The following is a 25155-nucleotide window of genomic DNA, read 5'->3' as shown; positions in this document are numbered from 1 at the left end:
CTGTCCGGTGGGAGAGTGGAATGAGAGAGCGCCATTGGAATGTGAACAGAAACATAGAATAGTAAAAAAGCGGCAAGGCGGATACTCTGTGTGTGTGTGTGTGTGTGTGTGTGTGAGCGTGTGTGTGTGTGGGCCATTGGGGATCGGATGTAGCTCTTATGCAGTGGTGTGTGTGTGTAGCGGAGAAGGTAGCCCCGATCGGCCCTTTTTGGAGTGTTCAGTCTAGCAGAGAGAGAGAGAGAGAGATCAGGGGGGAGGAGAGGGAATGGATGTAAGAGCGAGGGGGGGGGGGGGGTTGAGTGAAGTGGCATAGTTTTAGTCTAATTGCCTGATTGTACCAAAGCAATTCTGCCACCGAGTGACTGTGTAGTGTGTGTGTGTCTGTGTGTGTGTGTGTGTGTGTGTGTGTGTGTGTGTGTGTGTGTGTGTGTGTGTGTGTGCATGCGTGCGCGTGCGTGCGCGCGCGTGCGTGCGTGCATTTGTGTGAGTGAGACTGTTAAAAGCCCAGTAAACCTCGCCCCCTTTTTAATTCTGCAAGTTGTGGGAGAAGTGAAGTGAAACACGTCGGTTCACGACCGGCTAGTAATGTGACCTCATTGCTTCTCAGCCCAGGAGGAAAAGAAACACACACGGCCTACTCTGTTCTCACCCACTCACTGGCTTCATAGCACACTGCAACTTCCACGCACACATACAGTACGTACGCTACGGTACGGTACGTGCACTCATGCATAAATGCTCCCGATCGTAGGGGGGCTAGTGGCTACATGCATGCATGCTGCTGCTGCTGCGTCGCCATACAGATCTGAGTTAAAATGTCTAGCAGAAAAGGTACACGGTGTGTAGTACGTTGTCGTGTTTGAATATACTGTACATAATTATGTGGACTTGAGTGCAGAGGAAAATGGCTCTATTCTATGTTGGCATTAAATGCCAACATAGAATGGAGCCATTTTCCCTGCACTTACATTTTAAGTCGCATACTAAGCTTGTTACTCATCTGTCTAATGTTTCTCTCTTTCCAACTCTCCCCTCTCCTCTCGCTCTCTTTCTCTCTCTCTCTAACTCATAACTCGCTGTCATTATCTCACTTCCTGGTTTGTGCTAATTGGGTAATGTCAGGAAGTGGTACGGGCCCAAATCACCCAATGAAAAGCTTGGGGGGGGGGGGGTATATTTTGATTTCAACTAAGTGCTAGATTGGTGGCCCTTTTGTGCGACTAAGTATAGATAATTATGCTTTTTTGAAGTGAGTGGTGCTGTATATTAATTATATGTATTATAATTCCTAAAGAAACCAGGAGTTGTGTTTCTGACCCACTTATTAAGTCGGCAATTAACCTCTGACCCGTGTGTGTGCGTGTGTGCGTGTGTGCGTGTGTGTGTGTGTGTGTGTGTGTGTGCGTGTGTGTGCGTTTATGTATGTCAATGACAAAGATGTTGGGGGGTTCTTTGCTATAAAAAATAATCCATTTGATCAATGTCAGGCCTCGTTGTGACAGGCGCATGTCTTTTGTCTCCCCCCCCGTCTGCCGTATAGCGCTGTAACGCAGTGGCCGAACAGAAGACCATGATGCTCTCCTACCTATCTCGACTGTCAAAGAAACCCGGACAGGTAAAAACAGACCTTTGATTTCTTCTGCATACAGTACACATGACTGCATCTTCGACATGTGTATATGACACGGTGCCGTGTCATTAGTCAGAAGGTTCATTGTTCCGAAATTACTATCCCTATCTCTAACCCTAACCTAAACCTAACCGCAAGCACGGGAGCAAACCTAAACCTAACCGCAAGCACGGGAGCAGTGCATGTTCGGACTAACGGGACTTCGGATCTATGGGTAGTTCCCTATGACACACAGCCTAATACTGCTGCAAAGTGCCTCTCTTCAAACATTGTGTATTTCTCACATTTTGAATTGCTCGTTCATCATTCATTATTTTGAGGATTATTGTGTGACGGTTCATAAATCGGTGATCTAATCCTCTTCCTAACGTTTTGAGCTCTTTCTACAAGAAATGCAAACTTTCTCTAAGCTGTGACACTTCCCTGTTACGCGGTGCATACGACATACTGCCTGTTCTTTGACCTCCACATTGTGTCATATATGCACAAGCGCACACACATTTATTTATGTCCACATAAATGAGAAACATACAGGGTCCCAAATATTACAGTAAGGTTACAGTACATACAAAATCATGTCATACTATGTTTTCATGATACAATAGGCATGTCACCTTAGAGTATATATATTTATAGAGAAGGCACCCAGACGAAATCTTGAGGCGAAATGGACATAGTGGCCGAATGAAGGTATTGCAGCCTGGCCCCAAACACATGAACGTGCTGTCCGTTGACTATCATTGTACACGTTCACGACGGACGACGCTCGTGCGCGTTCAACGGCAGCGCGTTCATGTGTTTGGGCCACTCACCATTGCAATTCGTCCCAGAATGCACTCTGTTCCTACCAGGAAGGAGGAGTGAATCCGCCTCATGAGCTTTTGAGCAACTCAATGCAAGTGGATGGGAGGAGAACTCGGGTGTCTTCTCTATAGATATATATACTCTATGCATGTCACTCAGTGCTCTATGGGTATAATATAAGTAGGGATATTATTGCTCCTCATCCGATTTTGAGCATCTGCCGATACCGATTTTTCCCGATCCGATATTTATATTTTATAGAACACGTTTATGCCATATCGTAATAGTACAACATCCCAAATCACAGACAATATCCAGTCTAATATCATGATATGGATATATTTATTGATACTAGTGATCACGTCTTTTGGTTCCCGATCATTTGAAAATGACGTGATCGGCCCCGTTTTCCGATCACCCGATCCGATCGGGACAACCCTAGGTATAAGTAACAGCGTCTCTGCCATATAACCCATTCACATTTTCACGATTTTTCAAAAATAGCAGACCTACAAGCTCGTAGATGTGTGAGCTTGTAGATCTGCTATTTTTCAATAGCTAAAGCATAACATAATGCTTAGTTAAAACACCAAAACAGGCTCCTGTCCAGAATGGGATAATGTAGCAGAGGCATCACGATGCTTTGCCATCCTTTTTGGGCTTCCGTAATTGTTTGAATCCCCTCTAACAACCAGTCTGTGTTTATGTGCTAGGCTGCCAAATATAAAAACAAATAGCTACACATACAATTACACACACACACCACGACACACACGGTATGCAGTGTGTGAACATTTGTATATGATATTAGATGCATTGTGTATGCATCTACGTTCCTTACTATTATGTCTTTGTGTGTTTTGCTGTATAGGTGGACAAGGTCAAGCGCCTTCTTAGCCTGATTCCAGACTTCACGACGAAGGACGTCCAGCACACATACATGATGAAATGCCACTGTAAGAAACACTCTGGGCCTGGCGAGATCTTGTGCGTTAGGACTAGAGTGGTGCAGCGACCGGCTCGCTGGCCTGTGGCTAAATTGTCATTAGCGACAGGATTAAAAATGCATCAGAGCAAGGCGTGCGTGTGTGCGTGTGTGTGTGTGTCTGTGTCTTTGCAGCCGAACAGACAGACATTCAGGGTTAAAAGAACACATGTCCTCTAATGAGTTGGCCGCCCTGGCTAGCCTAGCGTGCTAATCGTAACACGCTCCGCCACTCTGTTCTTCACCTTCTCTCCCTTCCATGTCCCTTGCTTCTTGTCCTTCTGCCACCCTCCTCCCACCTCCTCTTGTCTCACAATGCTCCCGTTGTCTTCTTTCTCCCAGTTCATCTCCATCTCGTATTTCCTCGCCGACACCAACGCTTCCATCTTTTCTCTGTACAGAAAGTTAACATGACTATTTAATTAGCGTTAGCTAACCGTCCAGTCAGCCCAGGGCCATGGCTATATTAACAATGCTCTGTTCTCCTCTGTACAGTTATCTTCTGTTCTTTTGTTATTTATCTCTCACAATTTACAAACTACTCATGCTATAATACTCTGTTTGACCCCACCTATTGCAAGATATTAATTAACACAACAATAAGGGCCTTTCCCGTCCCCACCCCTCTCCCATTTGTTTATATTGTGTTATAATCCAAAATGGCCGCAGCACCAGGAGGGTGTGGGGCGGAGGTGAGCGGGTGGGGTCGACATATGCCCTTACTGGGCTGCGTTCACACATTCAAGACACCTGTCTTGTGTTTGTCTTGTGTCTGCGTTTAATGGCCGCTCCAATGGAATTCCAATTTCCAATGGAAGCCCTTATGGTTTGACCAAACATTTTGTTTGATGGGGGGGGAGGGGGGCAGAACACATCCATCAAAGCTGTGTTCAGACACAAGTCAGGTGTCTTGAATGCAGCTCAGTAAGGGCATATGTCGACCTCTGCCCCACCCCCTCCTGGTGCTTGTAGATTGGCTAATTCTCCGAGATTTGGTGTAGAAGGAAAAAAGTGGGGATCAAGTACAGTTCTGGTCAAGTTTACTAGGTAATGGAGCGTTTATGTTCTTTATTCTTCATGTAGAGCCATGGTTCAGACAGGAACACACAAGTTCAAAAATATTTAGATGTTACTGTTCTTTAGCCTTGCACTACCAGGAAGAGAAGAACATTTTAATCACAGCTAAACATGAAAAAGCAACGAATCTGGCAACGAAATCGCACAACAAACTTTCCTGATATGTAGCGTAGGCCGTGGCGTTGCGGCATAACCAATCAAAATAACAAAGCGCTCTTCAGATTCAGATATTTCCTTCATACGCATGCATGCACAAAGACGGTGTGCTGCAATGCATAGACGGATATATTGAGTAAAAACAACCATTAGATCTATTAGATCTATAATGACTTGTTTGAATGGTCCTGAAATACAAATAATAACAAGGGTCTCATTTTCTGAAATATGTATGTATGTCTTATCGGGCTGAAACCGTGTCCATAATTTGGAGTCATAAATAAAGTATGTCATCACCCTGGCCAGCCGGGGCGCCTGATGGAGGGGAAAGGAACTGGTTGGAATAACGTGTTCCTTCCACGCGCTACGTCCAACCAGGGAAACTCCCCCTGTCAGGTGTAAAGGAGCAACTTGGACACTCAGGCATGAAGGAAGCATGAGTTCAAGTCTGTTGCTCTCCCCATGTCCCCCCATTATATGGGGACTAGGCTGGCTGAGGGTGTGTAGAGCCCAGGATCACATTAGATAATTGACACATGGGATAAAAATTATAAAAAAAAGTATGTCATAGATGCCACAGGAAGTCCGAGATCCAAAATTGGAGCCGCTCTCTTCCCTTGCCTATCCTGAAATCGGTTTATAAAGTTTATTACAGTACATGCACACGAGAAATAAACAACACAATCTGAAATGGTTCCCAATTGTTTTCCTGATTTGCTGACTCGTTGTGTCTCTTCCTGGCGTCTCTCAGCTGTGGATAACGACCTGGCATCGGCCAAAGCTCTTCACGAACAGATGCTGGCGGAGGGAGCGGAGCTGGACGAGCTGTCACTCAAAAGGCTCGCTGCGCTCTACCGTCGCGCAGGCGAGGCGGTCCCCTTCGCAGAACCCCCTGTGAGTCACACACACACACACGCTCATACGGGGAGACATTTATCTATCGCAAATGCTAAATGGTGTAAGTGCTTCGTTTCGAAAACGGTGAGTGTTATGAAAATGGTTTCTCTGGTACAATTCCCTCAATCTCAAACTGTTGAACCTTGCAGCCCCAACCGCACTGACACGGGGCCCGATGACAAGAATAGCCCCATTGGCAGAATTGACATGTAGAGAATAAATAACCTAGTGACTTTCAAGGCCGCCGCAATATTATAATAATACTTTTCATATTAATAAAGTCATATTACGATACCTACGTTTTCAACCATTGAAATCATATTTAAGTTGAGGAACATACTTGCAACATTTTGCAAAATTAATGGATTCACACACTTTGACAGGTGGATCATAATAATGATCTGCAAGCATAGATCATAATATGTGACTAAATTTGACTGAGGGGCTGCCATTGGAATTTTTTGAATTTTCGTCTTTTCATGTCGTATGAAAGCAGGGAATCATAGCTAGAGATATTGGTTGAGATGGTGTGTGTGTGTGTGTGTGTGTGTGTGTGTGTGTGTGTGTGTGTGTGTGTGTGTGTGTGTGTGTGTGTGTGTGTGTGTGTGTGTGTGTGTGTGTGTGTGTGTGTGTGTGTGTGTGTGTGTGTGTGTGTGTGTGTGTGTGTGTGTGTGTGTGTGTGTGTGTGTGTGTGTGTGTGTGTGTGTGTGCGTGTGTGTGCGTGCAAAGCTGTGCCTGCAGTCACATACAGTAGTACATGGATTGTGTAAGTGAGAGGGTGTCACTGCTGTCGAGTTTTCAAGTGCATTGCACATTTTGGTAAGTCCATGCAAGGCTGTTATTAGTGGAGCGCACACGCACGCACACACACTCACAGCCTCTGTATTATTCACAGGTAAAGTAAGGACAGGTTTTTAGAAGCACAGGAGAATGCACGTGGGGAATTGGAGAATGCACATCAGTCACCTTTTCTCACCTCTCTCTCTCTCTCTCGACAACCTCTTGTACCACCTTAAAACCCACCGTACAATTGTGATTCGCCTCTGCTGGCTACTGGTGTTAAATAGAGATGGGCGTGAGACTTGCTTTTTCCTGTCTGTATCGCATGGCCATAATGTGTACTGCAGTGGTGATGTGTACAGTAGCTCCATTTACAAGACGGACTGCGGCCCGCGCCAGAACATTACGTGAATATACTCAACATATAGAGGTGCCCCGGTGACGTTTGCGATTGTATTTGTTTTCCGCAAAACGATCTCGGGGTCATAACCCCCCTCTCTCTCTCCCCTCCTCTCGTACCCTCCGCTTGTCATAGTGGCTTCCAGGACAAAGTGTCTCAGGAGAAAAGGAGATAAGAATGGTGTTGAACCCCCTCCAGCCACTTTCTTTCTCAGTCAGTCAACAATCCTCCTCTCGCACAATCACTCTCCTCTTTGTACGGCGAACGCGGCTACTTATTGACATTAAATCCTTGCGTTATTAAGGGACTGTACAACGTGGGGCAACAGCTGTAATCTGTGAAAAGCATTCACAACCCCACCTGCCCTAGACACACACCTCAGAATAAAGGAACACAACTCCTTAGATCAAAACGGTGATTAATTAGCAAAAGCCAACGTGAGGAACAGAAAGAACAGGGAGTTGTTGGATGTGTGCGTACGTTTGTGCGTGTGTGTGTGTGTGTGTGTGTGTGTGTGTGTGTGTGTGTGTGTGTGTGTCGAGCCTGCTTACAAATCCCTTATTTGTATATTAATGGGAATTTCAAGATGAAAGGAAACAACCTTACCATGGTAAGTGGAGACTATTTAGCTGAGCCCAGAGGGGCCTCGGCAGTTGCTTGCTTTTTGGAAAGTATTTCACACGCACGCACGCGCGCGCGCACACACACACACACACTCTCACACATACGCGCACACACGCAAATACAAATACAAATGCACAAACGAAAAACAAAACCACACTTTGCCTATGAAACAATGGCCTTTGTTCCCCATACAAGTCATTGGGAATAGTTTATTCCTGTTTGATGCTAATTTGGTCTTTATCTCCTCTCTTTTGTCTATGCTTCCAGGAGTCCTTTAAGTTCTACGCAGAAAAGCTGAAGGAGATGAAAGCCCAGGCAGGAACGAGTACGGAATAAAGAGTCATTCTCCCAGCCTCACCTCTTCCCTCCATCCCTCCGTTCTTTGTCCCTAATTTTGTTTTTTTATAAGTTCTTTGAGTTGGAGTAACATAAATGGTGAAATACTGTGTCCATGCTGTCGCTATGTTAAAGTTTGTCTTCTGCACCGCTGTAAATTAAGAACTATTTATGCTAATAAATAAAGGTAGTTATCAACATGGCATCCTGATGTCTCATTGTCCAAAATGTGGGTTTGTGGCTTTTCTCCGATTGGTTACATTCTTGGACTTGAATGGGTGCGTGCTTGCGTGTTTCACCATGCCCATTGGTCAACTGCTCTGGATTGCGCTTTCAAAAGAACATCAGAATTTAATTTACAGAAACAATTTCAGATACCGTTTCACTCTCACAGCGGTGATTTGCGCTGATGCCGGCATCGGCGCAAATCGCAAACGAAGCCACAGACTAACTTGAATTTGATATACCGTAGACTACACCGGTGCCCGGCTGTAGAGCACGTTGATATGCCGTAGACTACACCGGTGCCCGGCTGTAGAGCACGTTGATATACCGTAGACTACACCGGTGCCCGGCTGTAGAGCACGTTGATATACCGTAGACTACACCGGTGCCCGGCTGTAGAGCACGTTGATATACCGTAGACTACACCGGTGCCCGGCTGTAGAGCACGTTGATATACCGTAGACTACACCGGTGCCCGGCTGTAGAGCACGTTGATATACCGTAGACTACACCGGTGCCCGGCTGTAGAGCACGTTGATATACCGTAGACTACACCGGTGCCCGGCTGTAGAGCACGTTGATATACCGTAGACTACACCGGTGCCCGGCTGTAGAGCACGTTGATATACCGTAGACTACACCGGTGCCCGGCTGTAGAGCACGTTGATATACCGTAGACTACACCGGTGCCCGGCTGTAGAGCACGTTGATATGCCGTAGACTACACCGGTGCCCGGCTGTAGAGCACGTTGATATGCCGTAGACTACACCGGTGCCCGGCTGTAGAGCACGTTGATATGCCGTAGACTACACCGGTGCCCGGCTGTAGAGCACGTTGATATGCCGTAGACTACACCGGTGCCCGGCTGTAGAGCACGTGTCGGTAACGATGGAAGTTGGACATCCATGTCCCACCCGTTGTACGTGTGTCAGAGTACCCGTTCCACCCATCTGTCCGTGTCCCTTTTTATACCCATATTTGGAGATTTCTGTATCTGTCTGTCCCTTTATTCCTATGGAGTCCTGTTTCAGGCATGCCCAAATATGGAGTGTTGTGATGTCAGAACAGGCCAGCTCCACCTGTCCAGAGCCCGGACAGAGGCCTTTTGGGGCGGTTCTGGTACGACTCGGCACCGGGCACTGCACCCCCTGCGGTGGTGTGGAACGCGTGTGTGGAACGGTTATCGGTATCGGTGGGGCGAACGGTTCTCTTATATAGATCGATATGAAGATAAGATGATCTTGACATTGTTCTGCAGTGACCTTGGATTGCAGTGTGACATTTGGAGTCATACATCATAGATGTGTCCTAGAGATAAAGGACGTCATAGATGACCCATGTCATTGATGAGCTGGTCACAAAGTCTGACATCCACATTAGAGCCATAGCCATATCTACTGTATGTGGATCCTGAGATTTTTGGATCCCTAGTTTATTTTTATTATGTAAATGATGTAATATAAATTGTGTAATTCCAAAGTCTCATTATACCGTCTGAATATTCCTTGAGAAAGAACCAGAGGACGGTCTCGTCATTCTATACCGTTAAGGAAGAAAAACATCTTCAAGTGGAGCAACTGGATTTATTGTTTTACTAATATGGATCCAAAACACGTCGGCAATACATTTATCAGGCTTTTGCACCAGTGCAAAAAAAGGAAAGAAAAAAAGCCGTTTTACATAATCTTCAATCTTTGAGAACACAACAAACGCAAGCTCCTTTTCGGAGTGTGACTTACTAAACATTTCTCTCTGCATTGCCTATAATGAGGCACACATGTTAAGCTTAATAACCTTTACATATACAAAAAAGATTAAGCTGTAGAAAAAGAAAAACACAAAGATTTAAAATGGAACAGGCAAAAGCTGCAGATGGATATCTGCTAAAGTGGCGCTCTAATCATTTGCCAAGACAGAAAATGGCAAAATGCATGAAAAATTACATCATTGAAAACCTGTAGAAACGAACTCTGAAGTGTTCTGCTGCCATCCAGTGGCAGACGGCGGCACTGCAATATGTACTTGTGCTATTAAATCGTTTAGGACCAGTTACAGAGGGTCAAACTCTATAACTAGATTGGTAGCCTGGGATCCAGACTGCATTTGGCTCACTTAGGAAGTGAGAAAAAGACAAATGTAGCAAACCAGGCTGAATTCCAGGCTACTAGATTGGTCCATCGATATATAGTAGCCTATATATTGTATGCCTGGAATTTGTGCAATTCTTTGTCCTCGAAATGTTCAACTATTGCTATCAAAATTCCCAAACATTCGAAACAAATGCTGCTTATAAGCCAAAATATATGTATCCAGGCCCAGTTTTCTCTAAATAATCAACTAGTTTCAGGCATTGTCAAGTATTCAACTAACAGACAGATTTCGAAACCAGTCGAATCTGAAGCCAAAATGAGTCTCCATTGATGGAAACGAAACGACTTTACACTCTTGGCACACTGAAACCTTCTGTGTTCATTTATCCACTCTGAGGATGTACAACTTGTACATTCTGAGTTGTGGTGTTCACCAGTCTTGGCTTGACTTCTGCTTGATGAATTTGAGTGCCAGGTAGTAGAGTACCATAAAGGCTACAACCACAGCCAGCAGTACCAGGTAGCTGCAGTACAGAGGGTACTGGTTCATCTTCATGGCATCCACCACCTAGATATACAGAGAAACATCACAATGAATTGCATTTTAATAATAACTAGAAAAAGTGCCCTACTGGTCACAGGTCTCCACCAGGATGAGCAGATGTGAAGAATTCCAGGCAAAGGTTTTTCCTTGGCCTCTAGGGAGTTGGCATACAAAGTTATCCACAGATCCGTGCAGTTAGAGGTAAAAACACTTTTCGGCCAGTTATAGCGCCACCTTGAGGCTGAGTTGAAATTGTTCATGTGGCATTTCGTCCTCTGCCTAGTGGGAATGTGGGTGCACAATTTCACGGAAATCACGCGATGTGTTCATGATTTGCAGCATTTTGTTTGAAACTGAGCACTCCTGTGAACTTTGGAAGCCAATCTTAACCAATCAGGATGGAGTCTGAGAAATCTGAAAGACTGGTTTCGTTAAATGGCTCTAGAGAGACTGTGTACCAATTTGCGTGATGTTTGGACAAAATCTGTAGGTGTACTGTGCAAAAACTTGTTTTGCACAAAGCGGCCTCCTGGTGGCGCTATAACAGGCCGTTCTGGAAATCTGAAAGACTGGTTTCGTTGAATGGCTCTAGAGAGACTGTGTACCAATTTGCGTGATGTTTGGACAAAATCTGTAGGTGTACTGTGCAAAAACTTGTTTTGCACAAAGCGACCTCCTGGTGGCGCTATAACAGGCCGTTCTGGAAATCTGAAAGACTGGTTTCGTTGAATGGCTCTAGAGAGACTGTGTACCAATTTGCGTGATGTTTGGACAAAATCTGTAGGTGTACTGTGCAAAAACTTGTTTTGCACAAAGCGGCCTCCTGGAGCGGCCTCCTGGTGGCGCTATAACAGGCCGTTCTGGAAATATGAAAGACCGGTTTCGTTGAATGGCTCTAGAGAGACTGTGTACGAATTTGCGTGATGTTTGGACAAAATCTGTAGGTGTACTGTGCAAAAACTTGTTTTGCACAAAGCGGCCTCCTGGTGGCGCTATAACAGGCCGTTCTGGAAATCTGAAAGACTGGTTTCGTTGAATGGCTCTAGAGAGACTGTGTACCAATTTGCGTGATGTTTGGACAAAATCTGTAGGTGTACTGTGCAAAAACTTGTTTTGCACAAAGCGGCCTCCTGGTGGCGCTATAACAGGCCGTTCTGGAAATCTGAAAGACTGGTTTCGTTGAATGGCTCTAGAGAGACTGTGTACCAATTTGCGTGATGTTTGGACAAAATCTGTAGGTGTACTGTGCAAAAACTTGTTTTGCACAAAGCGGCCTCCTGGAGCGGCCTCCTGGTGGCGCTATAACAGGCCGTTCTGGAAATATGAAAGACCGGTTTCGTTGAATGGCTCTAGAGAGACTGTGTACGAATTTGCGTGATGTTTGGACAAAATCTGTAGGTGTACTGTGCAAAAACTTGTTTTGCACAAAGCGGCCTCCTGGTGGCGCTATAACAGGCCGTTCTGGAAAGTTTGGGGCAGAGGTTCATGGTTGGCATCCAGGGAGTGTGTGTGCAAAATTTGGCATCGACCGGGTTAACGGTGGCTGAGATTAGCTGGTCACGGACGGACGGACGGACGGACACACGGACACACGGACGGACGGACGGAGTGCAAAACATACTCTCCCCATGCCTTCGGCTGGTGGAGACAATTAATTGCATTTTTATAGCGCTTTTCCAAGTGCTCAAAGCGCTTCACAATGGTTCATTCATTCATACATTGGGAGGTGAAGCGGCGAACAGTCAACACCATCGTCCTCACTTCCCACATTCACACACCAATGGTGGCGAGCTCACACCGACCGACTCATTGGAGGTAATGTAGGGTTCAGTGTCTTGCCCAAGGACACTTCGACATGGTGACAGGAGGAGGAGCCGGGATTCGAACCGCCGACCCATAGGGATCATTGGACGTACGTACCTGCTCTACCTCCTGAGCCACAGCCGCCCTAACATAGATGGAAACTGCTTCAAATAACTGTTAGGGTGGATCTAATACTTTATATGAAAGATGTTCACCACAAAATCATCAGTGGCTGTGCATTTTAGGTCTCGTGTATATAAGTAGGCCTATAACACAAGTGTACATGTGATTAGGAGTGCAACAGTTAATCGAAAGAAGTGTAATCATACTAATCTATTTAGTCAATAGATTCTTCATCGGTTTGTAAAAATGATTGAGTGAAAACGTTCTCTATTATTCCATTCATCAAAAAGGTAATCGAAGAATAGAAAATAATTGAGAGTTGCAGCCCTGTTACGTGTTCAGTTTTTAACTCACATGGATGCCATCGACCTGGAAGGTGAAGTTCCCAATGGTGACTGGGTACATGTTGCCTCTGAACTGCACCTGCAACATGCCCTCAAACCCCCAACGCATGAAGGAGGCGTGGGAGAACCATGACGCCACTGGTAAGTGCAACGCACACACACAGACACACGCACGCACATACATGATTAACATGACTTATGACTTAACCAGCCTACAGTAACGGTTTGCCCAAACATGACATGTCAGTATGTACAGTAGGCCTATGTGCATGCAGTTGAAACACAGGTGAAGTGTCTTTCTCCACAATACAGGTTGCCTGCACAACTCCAGACCATTTAGCATACTTCTCCAAAAAACAGAACAAGTCTAACCTTGTGCTGTAAACGAGGACATTAGAGAGATTTGGTATTATCCTTGAGTAAATCATGCTCTAAATCAGTGGTTGTCAACCTTTTCTAGGAACAGCGCCCAATCCAAAATCTCAAGAGCGTTCACCCATATCTGATCACTTAACACGTCGTCAGATGGGTGTGCCGACTCGCTCGCCGTGCATTTTCAGAGCATGTTTATTTTAATGATCGATCACTCGATTGTGTCCCAGCTTAGATCAATGGAACTGACGTAGTATAGGCCTACTTTAAGTTCCTATTTATCGGTATCACAAATGAAAACACATTTTTAAAGACAATAATATTTTTCTTTATTGCCTTTAAACCTTTTTCTTTTTTCTTCTTCTTCAATGTTATAGCAAAATCTTAGTGTTTTTATATTTGCCAATTATATGGGGGGGGGGGCATTTGCAATGTCTTCCTGGGCCTTCAGTGTGCCCTGGCCAACAGGTTGAGAATCGTTGCTCTCTAAATGGTGACAATATACTACTTTTCCACTGTGAGTTTGGCTTCAGATTGGATTAGGCGGCACAAACTGTGAGTTAAGGATATTTCCTTCCCACAGTTTAGGGTTAGGTCTGAGTCGTTTAGGAGAAGTCTGCTTCTGTGTTACGTGGACAAAGATACTTCACCTGTGTTTCAACTGGAACGGGGTATTGGATCATGACAGCATTTTCATTAAACCATTTTGACCTGGGAACGATTCTATAAATGTCATTTGTTAAAATTAACATTGATTTTAACAATATAAATTGAGGGTCCCAGAGATAGAAATGCCATTAAATGGGGGAAAGCGGGTCCGTAGCCTAATGCATATTGTCAAACCGAGGGTCCTTGACATTAAAAAGGTTGAGAATCACTGCTAGAGCCGTAAAGACCTTCTCTTATGGGGGGGTCCCTGGCATATCTTTTCAAATGGGGGGGTCCGCGGGGCTAATTTATGTCAATCTGGGGGTCCTTGCCGTGATAAAGCTTGGGAACCTCTGGTCTACAGTGCTAATATGGTATCTTCCTCGGATTCGGGTTCTTGGAAACGCCCCCCAGCCAAATGGTGCGCTGTGACTGGCCAGTCGCTGTGATTGACAGCCTATACCTAAACCTAACCCTAACCTTAACCTCAGTAAAACTATACCTAAACCTAACCCTAACCTCAGTAAAACTATACCTAAACCTAACCTTAACCTCAGTAAAACTATACCTAAACCTAACCCTAACCTCAGTAAAACTATACCTAAACCTAACCCTAACCTCAGTAAAACTATACCTAACCCTAACCTTAACCTCAGTAAAACTATACCTAAACCTAACCTCAGTAAAACTAACGCGGTGGCTGGGGGGGGGGGGGGGGGGCGTTTCCATGAACCCGAATCCGAGGAAGATACCATATTAGCATCTCTACAGTATACTCTCACTGTCCTCTCTCACCGAGCCACATGTTGTCCAGGCTGATGACGAAGCCTCCGGTCAGGTAGAAGACGGTGAACAGGGCGTTGCCCATGAAGGCGGAGGTCTGCAGCGTGGGCAGGGCGGCGGCCACGAACAGCGCCATGCAGCGGCTGCAGTACACCATCAGCCACACCAGCAGGAAGTTGAGCAGGAAGCGCTCCGGGGCCTCGTTGAGGCCGGCCAGCCAGTAGATGGGCAGGGCGTAGACCAGGGTGAACGCGCAGTGCTCCGGCAGCTCTCCGAGGATCTGTGGATTTGGATTGTGTCGTGTGTGAGAGAGGACAATCGGTGAGTATTAACAACGCATTGTGAGCTCGTAGATCTGCTATTTTTTAAAAGGCCGAGATAGGTATATAGGGCTGAAGTGGTTATTGTAGGCCTACAGTATGGTTTGTAATAACAATCAAAATGTTTACACATAATTATTTCTTCCACATGGAGCGAGACTGACCCCTACTGGTTTTTAAAGGGTGTGTTCTCAGGAATGTTTTCATCATAGGTTCTCAAACTTTAAATTTATGGGGGAATGGAATCTTGACCCCACATTTGATTTATAGTGCAATTTAAGTTGAAACAAAGCATCTTTTTTTATTTTGTTATATCAATAAAGCATTACATTTCCAGCCTTCATATTCATATTTATTAGAAAATTAATTTACAAAGTTTAAAAGTTTGTAAATAATATGCAACAAAACAAAATCAATCTTCATGAATTCAAGGCTTTATGGGGTGTGTAATTCATAGAAAATAAGTAATTTATTTGTGTGAACTACTCCTTGTCAAATAATACAAGAAACAGGCAACGTGAGGCGTTGTGAGATTTACAGATCTGCTATTTTCACAATATTTATCTGTCAAACAAAATGTCATTAAACAACTCCAAGTGCTCGTCGGGGTGGGGGGGTCCCCAGTTAAAATATTTTGAGTATATAGGACCACTGAGGCTTTTGCCTTGCACGAGGCTATACTGTATACTGTAGCACTGTAGTGTTATACCTTGGCGAAGAAGTAAGAAGTGTGATTGTACATGCCGTCCTCCAGCTCATGATACAGCATGGCCCTCTCTGAATGACCTATAAGGTGTGAAGAAAGGCTTAGTTAGGCTTAGTAGAGGCTGAGATTGTAGCTCACAGATTGACCATTTCACCTTGGAACTGTTCTGTTAGCTTCCCTCAACATTTTCTATTTGTTGCCCCTTTAGTGTCACTAAGTGTAGCAGTGGTGGCTCAGAGCCTCTGCATAATAACCAAACGCCTAATATCTCCCTTGACCAAGGGGAATTCCCCTTTACGCTAGCGGTTAAGTTAAGATGTTGGCTTTCCACACGCTAGACCCGGGTTCTAATTTCGGGCGACAAGGACGGCAATGTCAATGAGTGTAATAAAATAACATTGTTTATGGAAATTAAAACGGTTCTATGACACCTAAAACTGGCATTCTACCTTTGACTCTTTATGGAAATTAAAACGGTTCTATGACACCTAAAACTGCCAAATTTACATGTTGGCATTCTACCTTTGACTCTTTCCTGACATGCCAATACTCTAAACTTTAATAACATTAATGTGTATAATATAATATAAAACACATCTAGCTCAAAAGAGATCACGAGGCGACACGGTGTGAGCTTGCAGATCAGCTATATCTGTCATGCGACACACACACCACCGTAGGGCGAAGTATAAAATAAGAGTTTAAGAATCCAAGTGGTGAATGACAGTTTGACGGCTGTCAATCACTCACATTTGGCTATGACGTCCAGCACCACAGCGAACGGAGTCAGAGCTCCGATCATGTAGAGGAGAGCCACCGTGTCCTGGATGGACAGACGCTCTTGTCCCGCCCCGTAGTAAAGACAGCCAACCAGCAGCGACATGAGGAGCGCCTCGAAGCCATGGACCAATAGGGTGACCAGGTCTCTGAAGTCATTGTACATGTTACGCCTGAGGGGAAGATGAGAAAGTTGAGGTGTCACGCGTGTGTGTGTGTGTGTGTGTGTGTGTGTGTGTGTGTGTGAGTGTGTGTGTTGCTTTCACCTGATGAGTGTGGTGAACTGGTGCAGTCTGCCAGGCAGTCTGTCCTTCTGTTGGGACACAGTGATCAGCTCCTCTGCCTTCTCTCTGCTGGGCTGCTGAGCACTGGGAGGGAAGAGACAGCCGTTTATTTGTTCCCTCCACTGCTTTATTTTATCCAGTGACTGATGGCTGAGCAGAGGAGAGGACAGATTGGCTGTAATATCATCCAGAATCAGATTATTGACCACTTAAGTTATAAACCCTATACGTAGTGTATACTTCGTTGACTGGGCTTCTTGGGGGCGAAACGTTGTTTGTTAAACCCGTCCGTTAAAACCTGGAAAAGTATCTGCCTTTTTAGATTTTTATCTCTTAGGATTTTGAACGGTGGTTCTCAAACATAGCAGAACAATCTTGAAAGCGAAACATTTTGAATACATTTGCATTTTTAACGTAAATATTGTCCTCTGGGCCACATTTTGGTGGTCCATCCTTGGTATACAAAAATGGGTTAAACTTGAAAGCACGGGAGAGTATGATACTGTGTGCGGACAATTTCTTTCTTCAGGTTAAGACAGAAGAACACACACACACACACACACACACACACACACACACACACACACACACACACACACACACACACACACACACACACACACACACACATCTACAGCTACCTCTCATTGTCTGTCAGTGCCACACTGGATCCATCTGGCTTCCACATGTAGTCGTCCGTGTCCCGCACCTTGTCCATGAACTGTGCAGCCAGGACCCTTGCACGCTCCAAACACTCCCTCTCCTTCTCTGGACTGCGCCTATCTATACTGATCAGATCCACTGGACGCACACACACACACACACACACACACACACACACACACACACACACACACACACACACACACACACACACACACACACACACACACACACACACACACGAGCAGAGTGAGCGTTGAAAGGTATAGGGTTGGGGCACATCATTAGTCAGCTGTGTATACTTGTCTGGTCCAGTCTGTCATCACAATGTATGTATGTTATGCACCTTAAGTAAGAGCTAAATTCAACCAGATTGACCCTTTAAGTCCATTCGATTAGATCTTTACACTTTGAGTTCCATTTGACTGTATAAACAGTACGTGAGTAGTTCTGTGTCTGGTGGATAATAGTATATCTCTGGACCAGTACTAAAACAAATCTCATGACAGAACCTCATCCTTCCAAAGACGAGCCCCCCTCCCTCTCTCTTGCCACCCCCCCATGCTCCGCGCATTCGACCCATATACCGTAGAAGTCCGAAGGGTTGCAGTATCGGGGGCAGGGGTGTCCCAGGGCGGTGAAGTAGGGCACCATGTCGCGGGCGGGCCCGCAGTAGACCGCCGACCCGGAGGACAGCAGCACCACCAGGTCGAACAGCTGGAAGATGTCGGAGCGCGGCTGGTGGACGGACAGCAGCACCAGCCGGTTGCCCCGGGCCAGGCGGGACAGGGTGATCACCAGGTTGTGGGCCGTGAAGCTGTCCAGGCCCGACGTGGGCTCGTCCAGGATCAGGATGCCTTATTAAGGGGGTGGGCAAAGAGGAGGGGAGCAGGTTGAAGACCTATACCAAGTACAGGTCTGTGCGTCTGTCTGTCTGAGATTGACGAAGGCTGGATAGCCGAAACATTTGTTCTCATGTAAAGATACAATAAATGGAAAAACTCACACTTGCCACTCTGTGTGCGACCCATTACCTTTATACATCAATGTCATTGATCTAAGAGGATATGGCATCAGAGAAGTCAGAAGCGCGGTGGAAGTTATTGATTGTGTGCGGTCGCATTAAAGGTATTGGATTAACAGTCACATACTGTGTGTGTCCATATGGGCTGGGCTTTCTTGGAAGGCCATGACGCTAATTAATAAATAGAAATCATCATTTTCAATAGAAAACTACTGTACTTTCTCACCAGGGTTCCAGAGCAGTTGGACAGCTATGCTGACTCTCCTCCTCTCTCCTCCGGACACGCCCCTCACGTACTCATTCCCCACCCTGGTGTTGGCGCACTGTCGCAGCCGCAGCTCTGCAATGACATCATCAACCTGCGACGGTAGACACGGTCAGGTATGTTAGGCGGTATCCGTGCAGATGGAACATCATCAAGGTATATAGGCTATACAGTAAAGTGATTCACCCATTTTGACCTGGGAACGATTCTGCAAATGTCTTCTGAATCCTGACTGTTTTCTTTCTACGTCAGTCGTTCTTTCACTTTCATGTCACTTTTCACGATTCTTCAAAAATAGCAGACCTACAAGCTCGTAGCGCGCCACTCGGTGGTGCGCTATGAGCTTGTAGATCTGCTATTTTTCAATAGCTAAAGCATAGCATAATGCTAACACCAAAAGGGGTTCCCGCCCCCAAAATGGGTTTTAAGGGACGGACTTTATCATCAAAATTAATCAATCAAATTAAACTATCCGTCTTCTTGGTGTTATTTGCCACTCCAATACAGTACCGGACTGATAAAGCCTGTGTGTGCATTCTACAGTAAGCAGGAAGTATGTTGAAAGTTCACACAACGGAAGGAGAATGTGACTTGAGCCGTGTGCTCTTTGGAAAGCATGGTCGTGCTTAAAGACAAATTTATTAAGGCAGGAGTTTAGAATTCCTTCAATTCAAAACTAAAGCGAGGTCCAAAGGAGATAATATCTCCACTCCATTCGGCTCCATGGCTAAACGGCCTGTACTACATACATTGGATATCGTTTGGATCCTGTTACAAACATAGGGCCGATTCATACTCCTATTTTACCGCTGTTTCGGGCGCTGTAGTGCCGAAATGATTTCGGCTCGTCAGAAATTTTCAGTAGCACCGAAGAGCCGATTTTAGGACGGTCCCCGCCCCCCCGAACCTCAAATAACGTCACATTGTAGGCTCTACAGCGCCGAACCGACTTTTATTCGGCTCTAAAATAGGAGTATGAATCGGCCCTTACCCTCTTGTCCTTTTGAGCCTGGGTGAAGTGCGTAGGGAGCCTGAGCTTGGCCACGAAGGCCAAGGTCTCTCGGACGCTGAGGTGTGGCAGCAGGCGGTCGTCCTGGCGCACGTGGGCGATGTTCTTGCGCACCACCCGCGGCGTGCTGGGCTTCCCGTTGATCAGGATCTGACCCGACTTGATGGCGCCGCTCTCGTCGCGGCACGTTATGATGTCCAGCAGGGAGGTTTTGCCGCAGCCTGGGGGTGGGGTTGGTTAGACGGGTAATTAACACTAGTACACTGTAAATCCCTGGAACATGTGACGCGTTTAAAACATAAACACCAGTGTGTAATAATAAAATGCCAAATGTTTATTAGTGGTCATAAAATACAGTAGAACACAAGTTCACTCAAACACCTCACTCAAACAACTAGTGTTCGAATTCTAAACACCTATAGGCTATGACTGACTATGATAGTAAAAGCTAAACACGTTTGTGTTTAAAAAGCGTTACTGGCGATTAAACATGTTCTTCTGATTATAATCTAAACACTGTGACACGTTTAAAAAGTGTTACAAATAAGTGTTTATAACCTAAACGCTTTGGTTTAGCGTGTAGTCAGCGTCTGCTCACAAACTTTGGGACACGTTCTGGCAGACACTCTTATTTGCGTGCATGCAGCCGTTACTTAACCTATTTTGGACTGAGGTCGATAAAAAAAAGGCTTCTAAATGGCTTCTGACATAACTACAGTATGTCAGTGGTACTCAACCTTTTTCATGTCAAGGACCCCCAGAATTATCTCTATTGGGCCACGGACCCCCATCTCAAAATATGTAGTTCCAGGGACCCCCCCAGAAGCAAACATTTTAGTTAAAAATGTTCGCTCTGAAATATAATATTCAATGATTTGCGCCACATTTTAACGATTTTTCAAAAATAGCAGACCTACAAGCTCGTAGCGCGCCACTCGGTGGCGCGCTATATGAGCTTGTAGATCTGCTATTTTTCAATAGCTAAATTATAACCTAATGTTTAAAACACCGAAAGGGGTTCCCGCCCCAAAATGGATTTTAAATACACTATGTTTATGTTACCTGAGCTGCCTATGATGGCCAGCATCTGTCCACTGTGGACTCGGAGATTGAGCCTGTTGATGGCTGTCTGTTTGTCTCCCTTCGTCTCCCAGGGCATCTTAAACTCCGACAGCCTCTCATACCAGGGGATCTGGGCTGCTGTGTCCACCTAGTGTGACGCATGCACGCACACACACACGCACACGCACGCACTCGCGCACACACACACACACACACACACACACACACACACACAAGTTTTCCAAACTTTCAGGCACATTGCTTTGTCGTCATTCCTTCCATATAACGGATCTAACCCTAATCATTAACAGCTTAACCTTAAACTTAAAGGGTAAGGTACGTACAGTAGGTGATATTTCTTTGTTAAAATAAGTGTTAAATATCTCTATATTCTGACAGTGCTCATTGATATATACTGTAGAGTGTTTGTTCAGTCTTCATTTCTCTTCAGCTACTATCAGAATATAACAGATTATAGGCTAGGATTTCAGAAAATGTGCTTAAGTGCTGAAGGCAAATCGTGTTAATGCTTTTAATGTTTTTAGGGGTATTAAGGGCTGCTGAATCCAAGTGTACACCAACGGTGTGCGTGTGTTTTATAATGTTTCAGCATAGTGGTGGCCGCCATCTTTAAGTGCTCCATTTTGAGGGCTTCAATAGCGGCCATTATTGAGCTGGACAAGTTTCCAGTTTAGTCCCCAATTTAACATGCAATTCCCAATCAACTGATTTGATGTACAAAAGTGTCCCAAAATGTTTTGTGTCAGGAACACGCATGCACTCAACGAACGCATGCGAGTTTATAGATCTGCCATTTTCAACGAATGTTCGCACCAGAATAGAGACGCTAATGTGGTGAAGTGCGCTTTCTCCGGAGAGGGTTTCTATCTTGCCAAGAAAGAAAGCAGCCCTAATGTCCAGTAGTTACCTCATAGTGCAGGTCTTTGACCTCCAGCTCATTGCATCCGCCGCTGTAGGTGAAATACAGACTGCTGTCTTCCTCTGGTGACGAGAACAACTCTATGTCGCGACTCTGACATGGTAGAAAGAGAGAGAGAGGGTTAACCCATTCTGACCTGAGATCAGATTCTAAAAATGTCTATTACATCCTGACAGTTTCATTATTAACCCATTCTGACCTGAGATCAGATTCTAAAAGTGTCTTCGATTTTTCAAAAATAGCAGACCTACAAGCTCGTATCGCGCCACTCGGTGGCGCGATATGAGCTTGTAGATCTGCTATTTTTCAATAGCTAAAGCATGACATGATGCTGACACCAAAATGGGTGCCCGTTCAGAATGGGGTAAATGAGTTCAACACACGTATATGATGGATAATTTAGCCTCATATAATAATAATGAGTCAGACTGACTAAGGGCACTTGAGTAATGTTTTTAGGATGGTTCAAGTATTCCCCCTCTAACAACCTCTTTGCTCCAGTTTTCTTTGCAGAGATTCTTGGTGGTACGATGGCAATGCCAAGAATGATCCGTATACAGAAACATTATTGACATTGACTAACAATGCCGGGTCATTGTTAAGCATACAGTATGTGGCCATATATGTGGGTATGGTTACATATAGGTAGCCATAATGTAGTAATGTGACATGGTAATTCTTCTTGTCTGAGAATCACTACACAGCTCAGCAAAATTGTCAATTTATCCATTTGTAACTCGTAGTTGTATTACAGGTTAATTTGGTCACAATTGTACACTCGAGTGTACAATTGTGACCAAATTAACCTGTAATACAACTACTATACACTCTAACACGTTTTACAGTGTATACTGTACAGTATGTGCCTCAGAAAGGTCATTAAAGGACATTGTCCTTAACTTTAACAGCCATTTGCTATCTACTGTACACATCATAGTCGTTAAAATAGTCAGCACCATAGTCATTAATCATACACCTGAACTCTGTCACGCACGTGCATGTGCACGTGTGCGTGCACGACACGTGTGCTTGTTTGTATGTGTAAACAATTGCTGCCTGAGCCCTTTTGTGGGTCGAGGGTCAATTTGAAACACAGCCTAATGTTGTTACAGTATGGTTACGTAATCTTGTCATTCTCTCATTTAGATAAGTTCACAGATCTAAGACAGACTGATGGTCTAAACCATAACACGATATGGGTTCGAGGTGGCAGCTTTGTCTCCAATTATAGGTTACGCCTTATCTTGACCATGACTTTTAAATGAGTCCACTATCACTGAGCTTGCACTGGAATGATACCTCACACTGTGTGTGTGGATTCAAGTGAATTTGGATGTGTTTAAGATTACATATTGCTTTTAATATTTATATGCCACAAATACAATGTAAATATGCCGGATTTAGCAAGAATGCTAGTAATTTCCATCTGTAGTACTAGTCCCTATACAGAAAACAATCAACATTACATATTTATACATACACGTATAAATATTAGTAAAAGGGTACATACAGAATAGAAAAAACAAAAGACCTAGTTTTGACCTAAAATACCAGAGACCCAGGAAAAAATATATTAATTGCTATTCACAAGCATTTGCACTGGTCAACTTCTACTACATGGACAGGACAACTACTACTTTTTACAAATACACAGAAAAACATGAGTGTTAAATTAACTGTGAGAGTGTACAGATGTACCCATGGGTAATGGACCTGTGAGACCTTTTTTGGTGCATTGGGTGCACACTCAGATTTATAAATTGATCTTGATTAGCCACCACAGCCTGTAGAACGTTACTGGGAAGGTTGTCACAGATACTTTTTAACATAATCTCCATGTATTGGTACTGTAGGTGTAGGCCTACTGTATGTGAAAGTCATTGCCTCTTTCTGCTCTCATTTTCCGGTCTCTAACCATACAGTATGTAAAATAAAGCTAAACAAAAGGGTTTTACATTTATTTTAGTGCTGATGCAGCTATTTAAACCGGCTGGGACCTCTATACTGCCTTTAGATATGTACCCATTGACCTCATGCCTCGAGTCCTGAATCTATCAGAAATGCTTACTTTTCTATTCTACCTGCCAGTCAAACCTACAGTAAGGACCTCAATGAGATTTGAGATATAAATAAAAATCTAATAATTGTATTTAGCCAAGCAGTTGAATGCTGTATGGAGGGTGACTATAATGCCCCTTCTAGTCATAGGAGAGGGAAACTCCAATGATTTATTTGAATAATGAATCATGCAAGACTTTAAAATTCATTGTCAGGGAGAGATGGAGCAAATATGATTCACTCAAAGCTACTGTAAATGCCACCACTATGTCCTTTATATCATGTTGTATACAGTGTCCAGTATAAGTCCCGCCATTAAAGGACCACTTCACCACTTTTCAACCTATCTTCATATAATAGGTCTTCACTAAAAATCTAGAAAAAATAGTGCAATTCTTTTCTACTCGGTCTGTGTATCATAGGAGGGCTGTGGGCAGTTCAGAAACCGTCTTCCAGTGACATCATCGATGGGGAATACAAGCTAATAAAAACTGCAGGCTTTCCAGTCCTGAAAAGTTGCAATGCGAAAATGGAAGCCATCGTTCTCACGATAATGAAAATCTAAACATTTTTAAACTTGTCTAATGATGATGTCACTGGAAGACGGTTTCTAAACTGCCCACAGCCCTCCTATGAGACACAGACTGAGTAGAAAACAATCGTGCCATTTTATCATGATTATTAGTGAGGACCTATTATAATGAAGATAGGTTGAAAAGTGGTGAAGTGGTCCTTTAACATTGAAATGATTCCCATGTTTGCAGAATGCAGACTCACTGACCTTGTGTGTTGACCCGCCTGCAGTGCGACCGGGGTTAGGGTCTACCTCTGTGTCCATGATGCAAATAGTAGTTGGTTGTAGTTTGTAGAGCCCCAGGGGTCAATTCCCCCCTTGGTTCTTCTCTCCGTCCTCCAATATTTCCACCTCTTTGCGCTCCGATCTATCTCTCAACTCTCACTTTTTGCAGGCCGTCTCTCTTCTGATTCTTCTATTGCACTTATTGTCTCCAGTCCCAGCTGAATGAACTCCTCCAGTTTTCTCCAGGATGGACGCACGGTTTGCCGAAATGAAACGTTCACACACACTCGTGTAGCTCCGGTGCCCTGACCGTGTCAAATCAGCCTCCATAGTATATGCATAACGACATTCTCAGTTCTCAGTGTGGTGTGCTGTCAGTTCCACTGCCCTTGGTTATAGGCTACTGTGTAAAGAATGATTTGACAGTGATATCTAGTCGTTTAACAGCAGGTCTATGTCTTTTTTTCTTTTCTTTTTTACCACACCAGACCAAAGGTCTCCGAGATAAGCCAACCACCACTCTGTTGGTGTGCATCTGAGAGAGAGGACACCACCGGTCAGTCGTTTTTAGGGACCTGTCACGGACACACATACTGTATATAGCCTACATTTTTGGCTATACGCTT

The 25155-nt window shown here is 44.6% G+C and overlaps 2 protein-coding genes across 2 annotated transcripts in view; one reads left to right on the top strand and one right to left on the bottom strand.

Moving 5' to 3' along the window:
* Positions 1 to 7894, top strand: part of lrpprc (leucine-rich pentatricopeptide repeat containing) — a 79571-nt gene extending 71677 nt beyond the window's left edge. Inside the window, exons 35-38 of the mRNA XM_083775146.1 lie at positions 1541 to 1615; positions 3306 to 3390; positions 5404 to 5546; positions 7621 to 7894. Of these exons, the coding sequence (XP_083631272.1) occupies positions 1541 to 1615; positions 3306 to 3390; positions 5404 to 5546; positions 7621 to 7689 (372 nt within the window). The 3' untranslated portion in view covers positions 7690 to 7894. The remainder of the gene's footprint in view (positions 1 to 1540; positions 1616 to 3305; positions 3391 to 5403; positions 5547 to 7620) is intronic.
* Positions 7895 to 10435: 2541 nt separating this feature from the next.
* abcg8 (ATP-binding cassette, sub-family G (WHITE), member 8) lies at positions 10436 to 24568 on the bottom strand (the record flags this gene model as incomplete). Its single annotated transcript, XM_083775017.1, has 13 exons — positions 10436 to 10573; positions 12830 to 12957; positions 14635 to 14902; positions 15652 to 15728; positions 16399 to 16598; positions 16692 to 16793; positions 17351 to 17510; positions 17960 to 18229; positions 18623 to 18755; positions 19653 to 19891; positions 20733 to 20880; positions 21661 to 21765; positions 24512 to 24568. 13 exons carry the CDS (start codon positions 24566 to 24568, stop codon positions 10436 to 10438), a joined length of 2025 nt encoding a protein of 674 aa, XP_083631143.1.
* Positions 24569 to 25155: the final 587 nt, after the last annotated feature.

This window comes from Protomyctophum parallelum (genome assembly GCF_964188405.1).
Source record: "Protomyctophum parallelum genome assembly, chromosome: 10".
NCBI lineage: Eukaryota > Metazoa > Chordata > Actinopteri > Myctophiformes > Myctophidae > Protomyctophum > Protomyctophum parallelum.
The sequence above is the reverse complement of the archived record's forward strand: the minus strand, read 5'-3'. Positions and strand labels throughout refer to the sequence as shown.